At 48.1% G+C, this 11,350-nt stretch overlaps 1 protein-coding gene across 1 annotated transcript; it reads left to right on the top strand.

The window, feature by feature from the left end:
* Positions 1–376: 376 nt before the first annotated feature.
* On the top strand, positions 377–11,202 carry ITFG2 (integrin alpha FG-GAP repeat containing 2). Its single transcript, XM_059838325.1, has 12 exons — positions 377–516; positions 1,734–1,829; positions 2,264–2,305; positions 3,154–3,331; positions 3,632–3,771; positions 4,181–4,329; positions 5,414–5,508; positions 7,288–7,338; positions 7,802–7,893; positions 8,400–8,517; positions 9,104–9,277; positions 9,425–11,202. Exons 1-12 carry the CDS (start codon positions 421–423, stop codon positions 9,565–9,567), a joined length of 1,374 nt encoding a protein of 457 aa, XP_059694308.1. The 5' UTR covers positions 377–420; the 3' UTR covers positions 9,568–11,202.
* Positions 11,203–11,350: the final 148 nt, after the last annotated feature.

Here is an 11,350-nt window from a genome sequence, read left to right as displayed (position 1 = left end):
CTTGAAAGTACCACTGTGCCCTTGTTGTTACTACATAAACTATGAAATGTTTGAGAATGTAAATCTGTTAAGGACACTAAACATGCCCTGTTCAGGCAGCTGAACGGATGTTCCGTGCTGTCTTTAAAAGTGGGTCTGGTTGCCGGCAGAAGGTGGCAATACTGGTATTTGTGAGTGAGGTCATGCATGTAAACATGTAAACTTCAACTATAAACTTCGTTATGTATGTCCTTATAGAGAAAAAAAAAAAAAAAAGGAAACAATGCTTAAAATAAACAGTTACAGTCCTGACTTTGTAAACCACACCCGTGTGTCTGTGCGTGTGTAAATCCTTTCCGGTGCGCGGCGTTGCGGGCGGGCCCTGCGGGCGCCCCGCCCCGCGCTCCCGCCGGGCCCCGCGCAGCCCGGGCCCGGCCCGCCATGCGCTCCGTCAGCTACGTGCAGTGCGTGGCGCTCGACTTCGCCGGCAGCCTCTTCCCGCACGCCATCTGCCTGGGGGACGCCGACAACGACACGGTCCGAGCCCGGGGCGCGGGGTGGGGATGGCTGGGGGTGCCTGCGGGGCCGCCTCGGTGACGGGGCCAGCCCGGGGCTGAGGAAAGCACCGAGCGGCCTGTGCGGCCCCGGGGCGGGTGTCGGGAGGAGCCGGCGCGGCTTCCAGCCCCGGGGACACGCACCGAGCTTGGCGGGCGCTTGGTCAGAGCCCCCCAGGAGTGCCCCTGCAAAGGGAATGTTTGCTGGGCTTCCCTTGGCATTACACGTGCCCTGGGTGGGGCACAGCCCAAGGGGAGCTTCGCTTCTGCTTCACAGACACTCACCTGTCACGGCGGTGGGGATGTGGTGGTGCTCTGCTGGGCGCAGCAGATCATCAACAGGGTAGAGCCAAGTCTCGGTGTCTGTTGACCCGTGTGATGGAGGGATGTGCACTGGGAGTGTTGCTGTCAGCCCCTGAAATGGTTGGTTTTGATTTGTTTGTGACTCGGAAGAGGTTAGCTGAACCAGCTGTATGTTCAGCTGTTTCTCCTCAACAGTCAAGGTGTTTTACAGCCTTATCCTGGAACGTGTGGTGGCTAGCAATGCAGTAGATGATTAAAGTGATTTCCCCATAAAAAGTTGTTCTGTAGGGTAAGGTGTGCAGGGGGTTATGAAATGCACTCCGATTAAATACACAGACGTACGATGCAGGAGATGGGATAATGGGAGTAGGCTCATCAGCATTTGTGGTTGGTGATTTTTAGAAATCTTCTCTAAAGAAATAATCACCATTCTGAAATCCCTTTACCCCTTTTGCAGTAAGATTGGACACCCTGTGTAAATCTGTTGAGTTCCTGCACTCTCTTCCTGTGTGGTTGTATTTTTGTCATTGCCATCATCTTCCTTAGGTGATTCAAGTCAATCTAGATTGAAGGATGGAAGATGGAGTAATGATGATTGTTTTAACATCCAAACATGATGTTAAAACAGTCAGTGACACAGCTCTGAAACAATGAGTGGAGAAGCAGTGGGTAATAGGATGTTGCTCTAAGGAGCCATTCTTCATCTCTTTAATTTGCAAGAATAAAATTGGGGCTTTTATATTTTCCCAGACCTTCCATTTTGATTGAAGATTGTCTCTTTAACTAATTTTGTTTTGCTGCTTCTTCCCACAGAGCGATTTTTAGATATGAATTCTGAAATTCTTACTGTTAATATAATTGTAGATCTCTCCCTACTAACCCAATTTTCTTGTACAGCTGAATGAGCTCGTGGTGGGAGACACCAATGGAAAGCTCTATGTTTACAAGAATGATGATAGCAAGCCCTGGGCTGTGCGATCTTGCCAAGGAATGGTGAGTTCTTGATAAATTTTCTAAATGGTTGGGCCTTTTGGTGTATGTGCAGCCAGCTATCCTTGTCCTTGGCCTAGGAGTATGTAGGCTGGAGAGGAATGGCAGCCAGAACTGATTCTGATGTCTTCCATGTAATTATTCAAGACCCCACTTTTGCCTACAGCCCCTTGGGCTGGAAGTGATGAGCAGATTAATGCACAAACATAGAAACTGGGCTTCTGTCCCACCTTTACCCTGCTCTGTGCACTGTGGGGTTTGCCCCAGGCTCTGGCCAGTTGTGTTTCAGTCCCTTGACTCTGCTGTCCTTGTCCTTCAAAAGGCTGTTAGGAGTTCAAGAGATTCTTTATGGGAGAGGAAGGGGTATGGCAGAGGTGTACCCCAGAGTGCTGGGTTGGGTTGCCTTTTCTCATGGATGGCCCTGTTTTCTTTTGCAGCTTACATGTGTCCGTGTGGGAGATGTGTGCAATAAAGGAAAGGTGAGAGGAGCCAAGTTCTTCCCAGCTGTGTCTGTAGGGCGTGTGGGAGGTGTTCAGGAGATTAGTGTCATGTCATGTGCTGAGTGTGGAGGAGGACAGATTGCAGGTGCTGTGTATCCAGGATCTGCCTTTGCTCACAGTTTTAGCACTATTGTTTTTAAACTGTTCCTCTGTTTATATGTAACTGATATTTTTCTGTGAGCCTTATGTGGGTTTTAGAGAGCAAGGAAATCCATCATATCTTCAGAGAACACTTCTGATTTCCATGTGCCCTTGTGAGAGCACCACAAGGCTTTGGTGGTTTGAGGCTTGCTCCTTTTGCTCAGTGGCTTTTGCCTTGCTTGGGCTGATGTCTGCTGTGGGCCGTGGTCCTTCTGCCACTTGGCTGTGTGCATTTAAGGTCATCTAAACAAGACTGAGACATGGAATAGTCTGGACTCCCAAGCAAATTCCACTGGGTCTACTATGACTCCTTTTGTTGGATTGCTCTTTCTGGGGGGTTAAGCCAGGACCAATGAGTCCAAAGGTCCCAGTTCAGGCACCCTGCCCAAAATACTGTAGCTGTGTTTCCTCTGGTGGGCAGCAGAGCTGACGTGGGCATTGAGAAAGCCACACATTGTTTGAGGGTTGCACACATATCCACTTGATGCTGTAGTCTGACAATGAAGAACAGGAAGTTTGGACCCTGCCAGTCGCAGAGAAGTTCATGTCCTGGCCAAAAACTTCCTGTTCTGTAGCAGTCATTGATCTTGATCGATCTACCCTTGTGTCTTCCTCTGCCCTGCTGTGGGACAGCTTCTGCAGCTTATAAAGAGGAAGAATTAAAAGGTTTTTCTTTTCCCTCGCAGAATTTCGTGGTGGCAGTGAGTGCAGAAGGCTGGTTTCATCTTTTTGACCTGACTTCTCTGAATTCAAAACACCCAGATGCTTCAGGCCACCATGAGCTTGCAGGGGCAGAAGAGCAGAAGCCAGTGTTCAAGCAGCACATTCCTGCCAACACCAAGGTCATGCTCATCAATGACATTGGTGAGCCACAGAGCTGGTGTGGGAATGCAGGGTGAAGGAGTTTGTGTGTGAGGCAGTGGGGAGGGAAAGTTGGTGGGACATGCAGGAGGAAATTACTGTCTTGTTGAAACTGACACTCCCAACAAACCACAGCCAAGTCATGGAAGGGTGAAACAAGAACTTAAGAGTTTTTCCTGAAGTGAAAGCTTTCATGGTTGGGATCCTCAGGGATGCTAGCTATAGAAACCAGCAGAGTGGTTTCTGCATTTTTGGGCTCTGAGGGCTTGAGAGAGTCCAGCTGACTTTTGCTTTTCCCTGCAGATGGAGATGGGAAGTGTGAGTTGGTTGTGGGTTACACTGACAGGGTGGTCCGTGCCTTCCGCTGGGAAGACTCATCAGAGAATCCAGACCATGTCTCTGGGCAGTTGATCCTGTTGAAGAAATGGCTTCTAGAAGGTCAGGTAAGGAAAAAGGATGTTCAGGGCAGTATTTTTCATACAGTCTTCAAGAGGTGGCTTTTTCAAGAGGAGAAGCACAGAATCTCAGTCCTATGAACAAAACAATTGTCACGTCGATGGCTTGAGAGGAGATTTGCCCAGTGATTTTTCTGTACAGATGGGAATTGGTCTTAGAAGCAGTTGCTCTTGCCCAATGGGAGAGCATTAGTGGGTAGTACTAGTGTTGTTTTAAAGTGGCTTTTGGTAGGGAACCAACCTTTTACTGAACTTGGATGTTTTGTTTCCAGCTGAATTTGTTCAGCTGCTGCTCAGCTCTATCAGAAGATTTGCCATATTCAAATTTAGTTGCAGGGAGCACTGTAAACCTTTTGGAGTTCTTGACTCTATCCATGTTATTCCTCTGCTGCTGTAGGTGGACAGCCTGTCTGTGAACCCAGGCCCTGATGGCTCACCAGAGCTGATGGTGTCCCAGCCAGGCTGTGGCTATGCCATCCTGCTGTGCACCTGGGACACGGAGCAGCGGGACTCAGCGGCGGGAAGGGATGGATCTGCCCCGAGCAGGTGAGGGTGTTCCTGCAGGGGTGCATGAGCACATGCCACTGTGAACGCCTGTTACAAAGGGGTGCCACCACATCACTGTTGCAAAGCAGGGGGTGCTGTCACTGTCCTTGCTTCAGTGACCTGCTGTGCTGCTGGCACCTCATCACTTCAGCGTGCCTACACCCAAGCTTCCACGAGCACTCTTCATGTCTCTGTCATGAAGATGAATACTGCTGCTTTCCTTGTATCCCACTCTCTTCTCAAATTGGGCAATAGAGTGGCAAAACCAGCTCCCTGAGGGTTCCTCACTACTGGGAGCTAATGTAGGGAAATGAGTGACCTAAATTTCCAGAGAAAGGTCATGAGATTGCAGGGTAACAGCTGAGAGGCTGGGCCAAACCAAATACACCTGAAGCCCAGAATAAAACTGGGCTTATTCTCTTGTTGTCTGCAGATGAGGCAATTGGAAGTTTTCCTGATTAGACCCCTGGCAGCCAGTGCTGTAAATCACAAGCACAGCAACCAGGATGAGCAGTGTGGTGCTTATTACTGTCTTGATGCTGGAAGGACCCTGGTGGGGAATTTGGGTGCTTCTGTGCTGTTCTGTGAGACTTCAAGGCAGACACAAAAACCTGCAGCAGGAGGGGACCTAGGCAAGTCTTCTTGATGTCTTAGAGAACTCAGTGGAATGGTACCCTGTTAGCCAGAGGCCAGGCCCAGATGTAGTCTCTCTCTCCCAGATGTAGGGCAGATATTTTGTGAGAGAAAAGCAGCCAGGTTTTTCTTACAACAATGACAAAAACTGTCCTTTTTTTCCTTCATTGGAATACAAGCCTTACTGATTTTTTTTCTTTTTTTGAGCTCTTTTCTTTTTTTTTAATGCATGAAATCATTCTGGGTTTGTCTTTTTAAAAATCTATACATTTCTTTAATACCTAGGGTGGCATGCATTTTCTTCCTTTAACATTAAAGGGGTCAACCTGTTCACAAACTGGGGCACTGTCTGGATTTGTAGAGCTTTGGAATACACTGCTCCTGAAATTGTTCTGAGACAGTCCCAGGCGTGGTTCCCTAACTTTTCCTGCTGTCTTTCTCTTTTCCCCAGCGAGGCCCCTGTTCGAGATGTGATTCTACACCAAACATCTGGGCGGATTCACAACAAGAATGTCTCCACTCATCTCATTGGTAGCATTGCCCGAGGTGAGAGATCAGCAGCTTGGGGTCTCCAGCCCAGCAGTTGCCCCTGATGGTTTTTCAGTACAGAATGAAATCAAATTTCCTGTGGTAGGAAAAAGAAACCTGTGAGGCAGCTGCAAGAACACAGGGATCTCAGCCTCTCTTAGCCAGCTCCCAAAGAAAGACAGTTGGATATTTGCATGTGAGCTTTTTATAGCCTTTGTCCTTCCCTAGGTAGCCCTTATCCTTCACTCAGCACAAGAGTTTTTCTGCAGCCTCTGCTGACTTGCATTTACTCCGTTTGAATGGCTGCCATGCTGTGCTCCTACAGATGTCCTTGATCCTTGCTTCTGCATGGCTGCAGCTTATGACTCCTTATTTCCTAGATGTATCTCTTCCTTCCCACAGCCTCATCTTCATTCTTGCTTTTCAGCATTTGAATCTCAATTCCTGGTGGCTCTATGCTGCTCCATCTTCTCCTGTGCAGCTCCAACCTCTCCATAGCTGCTTTCATATTTCATCTGTATCATTGTCTTCTGTTTTTTTCCACTGTGTTGTGTTCATGTTTTGTATCTAAGATCTGCACAGCTGCCAGCTTCTCTCAGCCCTGACACTCTGCTCTTGTGTCCAGACTTTTCTTGCACGCTGCCACTGCTTCCCTCCTGTAACTCCCTGTGCTCTGACCTGTGCCTGGTGCACCTGCTGAACCCTCCTTTGGTACTTGTGGAGAATAAGCTTTCACTCCCCCTTGGAGTGTGTGGGCATAATAGAAGGCAGAAAACTCGCAGCAGAGATCACTTTCTCTTGTATTGCTCTGCCCAAGTATTGCCTCCTGCAGTGCTGTCTGAGAATGATTCAGCCTGTCCAGTGTAATTAGAGGTTGTGCAGAAGAGCAATCCACTGGACCCACCCTCTTTGCCTTCCTCAGAGGACCTTTCCTGCCCAGTTCCTAAGCTTGTCATGTTCTCAGCATCGCTGATGCTGCTGGGAGCAACATGGTCAGCAGAGCATGAAATCAATTATTTTGCTGCATATGAAGCCTTGCATCTATTGAGAGATGTCTGTGAAAAACGAAGGCACACAGAATAAGGGATGAAGAGCAGGCTGTGAAAAAACTCATTGCTGCTGGAACATCAGTAAAGGGACAGCTGAACAGTGCCATGCTGACCAGTTTCGAAGGGGGACACAGCAGATCTCTTGGATCAGAGCCTGTCTGGGTGCTTATCACGAGGGGCAGTTAAGCACCCAACCAGCTGGCTTTGCTTTAGGCTGATCTGCAGAAAGGGGGTGGTTTGCAGCCAGGAATGTGCAAGAGGCTGTAGCTTGGAGCTATCTATGGACACTGGAGGTAGGCTTGTGTTGTTAACCTACTCTGGGGAAACTGCCTGCTTGCTTTCAGCCCTGCTGGCTTGCCCCTGATGCCAGGTTTCCTGGGTTCCTCCTCAGGTAGCCAGTGCCTCTCCTATATTGTCACTGAAAGGGTTAAATGCAGCTTCCATTGAATACTGCTCCAGTCCTCTCTCTGAGTGTCGTATTTTTAAAACTTGACCTTGCATGTCTTTTCATTTTTTAGTAGCTAGGTAGAGAGTTTACTGAAGGGCTGAAAGAGACCAGTGGTCAGGGAACTCTCCTCTTCAGATTTAATTAGTGACATTTGTCACTGCTGTCCTGCACACAGCTGGGCAAGGAAAGGAGGCAGCATGAATCAGCTTGGTTTTGGTCTTTTTTATTGTTTTCAGGAGAGGGAGAGCACGATGTTTACAAAATGGCATCGACGCCAGTAATTTTCTTTTGCACTTACAGGCTCCAGTGAGAATAGTGGCTCAGGTCTCTTTGCCCTCTGTACTTTGGATGGTAAGTCCTGCCAGTGTCCTGGAAGAAAACCTGTGGGGCAGCCAAGGCATGTCACTAATTGAAAGTAGGGATCCAGGGGCTCAGTGCTTTTGATTTTTAAAAGAAAGGGAAGCTGGGCTTCAGAAACCCTTCAAGGTTCAGGCAAGAGAATTTGATTCCAAGACTCCTTCTGCTGACATATTTTCTATGAAGGCACAGAGGGCACTGTGAGGATAGATGCTTGTTTATGTTCCACTCTGTCATGGCCAGTGCCCCCTGCCCAGTACTGCCGCATTATAGCTGCATAATGGGATCCTGGTAGACGGGGTCAAGTGTCACTATGGATTTAGCAGCCAAGTCCATCCCTGTGTTATTTGCAGCTAACTCTCAGCAACCCTGAGTGTTAAAGGAGTAGGGCCTAGCATTAGCAAGCATCTTGCTCTCTTTTATTGTTTTCAAGACAGTTGTTTTTTTCTTTCTTCAGGAACACTGAAACTGATGGAGGGAGCAGACAAGCTGCTCTGGTCTGTTCAAGTTGATCACCAGCTCTTTGCTCTGGAAAAGCTGGATGTTACAGTGAGTATCTGAGTAAGGCTGGGAGAGATGAAGACAAAAACTCAGCATGGCTTTGTGTATATGAACTAAGGAAGGGCAGAAGGAGTATGACTCAGTTGGAAGAGGCTGGGATTATCTCAGGTTGACACTGAGTGTTCTGGCTGTAGCAGTACATTCTGCACTCAGGTCAGTCTGTCCAGCTGCAAGAGGTTGAGCTGTGTCTGTCTGTTAGACCCAGCATCCATTTAGCCATTTGTAAACTTTTGTCCCCCAGTTCTTTTTCAATCTTACTGCAAAGCTGAATGGTTTTGCTCACTGCTAATACCCTGGTTGTCTAAAAGCTCTTACAGTATATAAGGATTGCCATATAGAAGAGAGATGAGCTCCAAGTGCAGAATAGCTGGATGAGATGTCCAGAAGTGACATCTAGACATTAGTGTTGTGTCTCTGAACCAGCAAGAAAGATTCTTGGCTGTCCCTGGGAGTAGATGATACCTGTGTAATATGCAGTGCTCTGGTTCCTGCAGGGCAATGGGCATGAGGAGGTGGTTGCCTGTGCGTGGGACGGTCAGACGTACATCATCGACCACAATCGGACTGTGGCCAGATTCCAAGCAGATGAGAATGTCAGTGCCTTCTGTGCAGGTGGGAAGCCTGACTGCAAAGCCAGCCCTCACAGTATTTTCCCCTCAAAGCTACTGCTTCCATCTAGGAGACCCAGAATCCTTTGTCTGCCTGCAGTGGGCAATAATTTCCCTGTGTGCATGTTGCGGACGGCCCAGCTAGTCTTTCCTCTGGTGGCATCTGGGAAAAGTAAGGGTGGGAGAAAGTGATGCTGAGGCTTGTCCATGGTGGCTTGGGGTTTTTTCCTTGTCCTTCTTGGAGGTGCTACAGTGGTCTCTTGTCCTCCACACTGCTTTTTTAATTTGCAGACTTCTAAGCTGTTCTTAAGTGGAGATAAGGAGCCCGTGGAACCAGCCTGAGTTTTGGCTTTCCTGAATCCCTTCTCTCAGACCTGCAAGAAGCAGTTTGCAAATCCCCAAGCTTCATGCAGTTCAGAGACAGCTTCTTGGGTTGTCTCAAAGGGACTTTGTGTACCCAGGCCCATATCTCTGCCCAGGTGCTTGCTGTTTTCTGGTAACAGCTTTGGTACCTCATCATGAAATGTCAATTACTTGCTTTCTCTTTCCTTTTGGAAGTGGTCACATCTCCACACTTCTGCTTTCTGCAGGCCTCTATGCATGCAAAGAAGGGAGCAACAGTCCCTGCCTTGTTTATGTCAGCTTCAGCCAGAAGATCTACATCTACTGGGATGTGCAGCTGGAGAGAATGGAGTCCACCAACCTGTTGAAAATCCTGGATGGTGACCCAGAGTTTGAAAGTCTTCTGCAGGAGCTGGATGTAGGTGAGTGCAGAAGGAGCAGAGGATGTACAGAAAGAAAGAGGATGAGATGGCAGATGATGTGCTGGAAACCAGAGTATTTCTTGAGGAAGAGGCTTTCCCACTGCCTGGTGAGAATGTCTAACAACCAGTTTTCTCTCTTTTCCTTAGACAAAAACGATGTTGATGCTGTCAGAAACCTGATTCACAAAACACTCTATTTTCCTGAGAAGTACCATCTCAGCAGCCCCTCACAGGATCCTGCTGGAACAGATTCTTCTGCCCACTGCAGTGGCATCCAAGATCCCTTATAACAAGAAGGCTGACATCTTTAATGCCAGCACAAGATTGTCTGCAGCTGGGATTTGGCATCTGATGAAGATGACTGTTCTTTCCCTATCTTGTGAAAACTTCCAAACAGGAAAGGGTCTACAGGCTGTGAAGGGATGTTCTTGGCTGTAGGCTTGCCTGTATGTGGTGGGTTGGTTTGCCTTTAGATGAGGCAGCTGCAAGAACAGAAAGGGCTTCTGTTGCCAGTTTCCATATTCCTCACTATCTGAAGTGCTCCACTGGTCACTGTGAAGGAGCAGTGAGGTCACAGGTGGAGAGAACAGCTGAACCAAGTCCCCATTTTGACCTATTCTTAGAAGTACTTCAGTGAATATTTCTGAGTTCTTAGCAGGATCACAGTGCAGGAAGTAGAGATGGAGGAACTGAGTTAGGGTGCAGGCATGGGTGTTCTCTCCCACCTAGGTGTATTTAAAGTAGAGCCATGCACTGTTTGTCTTTGTTTTGCTGCTGCTCTTCTGCCAAGCAGTTTCTAGCAAATCATCTGTTCTTAGTAGTTGGAGACATGCACAACTTGCACTATTGAGTGTGGGGAGATAGCAGCTCCAGCAAACCCAGCTCTGGTCAAGAGTCATTGCTTGTCTCCATCTTCTTGGGCAGGGTGATCCCAGAGAGGGCTGTGACTTAACAAAGCAGCTGTGAAGCAGTCAGTAAGACCAGTCTGACTTAACAGTGGATCTGTGGTGCTATGAGAGCTTGGCCATCCCACAAGAAGCAGGGAAAGTGGAAATGCCACTCTTGCCTCTTGTTGTGGAGAGTGTCATGCTTTGAGTCCTGCACAGCTGAAAGAGGTGGGCTGGAAGTGATGTCCCACTGACTGGCATGAGGAGTCTGGTAAAGGGGAGCTCATTTGCAAAAGCCCAGGCATGAACCTTTCCACATGCTGTTGTTGCTGTGCTTTTTGCTCTCTTAGCTTGTCTCTTGCCTAACTCAGCTTGTTAGGAAAGGGGCAGCAGGCCTACCTGCTGGCTTGCATCGATTATTGCCTCTCACTTGTGTGATGTTTTATTGGACATGTGTGATGGATGGAGCTGTCCCTTCACCTTTACAGCAGCCTGAGTCACAGCAAATACAATTCAGTGATCTGGAGCAAGTGGCAGCATTTAAAGATCCTGCAGGCGGCTGAAAACCTGCTGTGCTTTACTCTGCAAAATATTCAAGGGCAGCCCTAGCTGGGAGAAAGTGCTTTGTATAGAGAAAAGGAGTGTCTTGCCCTTGGCTGAAAGTGACTCTTGCTGAAGCAGCCCTGTGTGGTAGAAGGGCAGGATCTTTACATAATAAGCCTTAGCTGTTCTTTGCAGTTTCCCTCTGTAGATTTATATAAGCTTTTCAGAGGACAGTGCTGTCCTCTGCATTTGGTGGCAGTAGAAGTTGGAGCATGGAGCAATGAAACGGTGTGACCTGCTTTGTACCTGCCAGCTTCTTAAGCCACTGTATCTTCTGACTCTAACTGCAGTAGAAGTTTCTCTCCATTTTAATGGCGTTGCTGAGAAGCATTTTTAAATGTTCCCCTGTCCTACTAAGAGCTTGTGTAAAACTGAACCCTTCAGGCAGGACCTTTCAAGTAATAATAAAGCTTATTAACAGTGGTGTTGAGAGCAGCAAGGCTGGAGTCTGTGACCTGTGGAGAGCTGATACCACTGGGACCATCTACTCGTGGGCTAAAGTCAGGTGTTTGTCTTGAAGCTTGTCAGACCTAGACTGTAACCTCAACAAATTGCCAGCTCTTGTGACAGTGAGATGTGCAGC

Source organism: Haemorhous mexicanus, chromosome 2 (genome assembly GCF_027477595.1).
Source record: "Haemorhous mexicanus isolate bHaeMex1 chromosome 2, bHaeMex1.pri, whole genome shotgun sequence".
Lineage (NCBI taxonomy): Eukaryota > Metazoa > Chordata > Aves > Passeriformes > Fringillidae > Haemorhous > Haemorhous mexicanus.
The sequence above is the reverse complement of the archived record's forward strand: the minus strand, read 5'-3'. Positions and strand labels throughout refer to the sequence as shown.

Bases quoted from the DNA above. Each gene is read 5' to 3' on its own strand.
- ITFG2 (XM_059838325.1), top strand. From the start codon at position 421: ATGCGCTCCGTCAGCTACGTGCAGTGCGTGGCGCTCGACTTCGCCGGC. The intron at 517-1,733 runs GTCCGAGCCCGG...TTTCTTGTACAG, and splicing joins GGGACGCCGACAACGACACG to CTGAATGAGCTCGTGGTGGG. The intron at 3,772-4,180 runs GTAAGGAAAAAG...CTGCTGCTGTAG, and splicing joins AATGGCTTCTAGAAGGTCAG to GTGGACAGCCTGTCTGTGAA.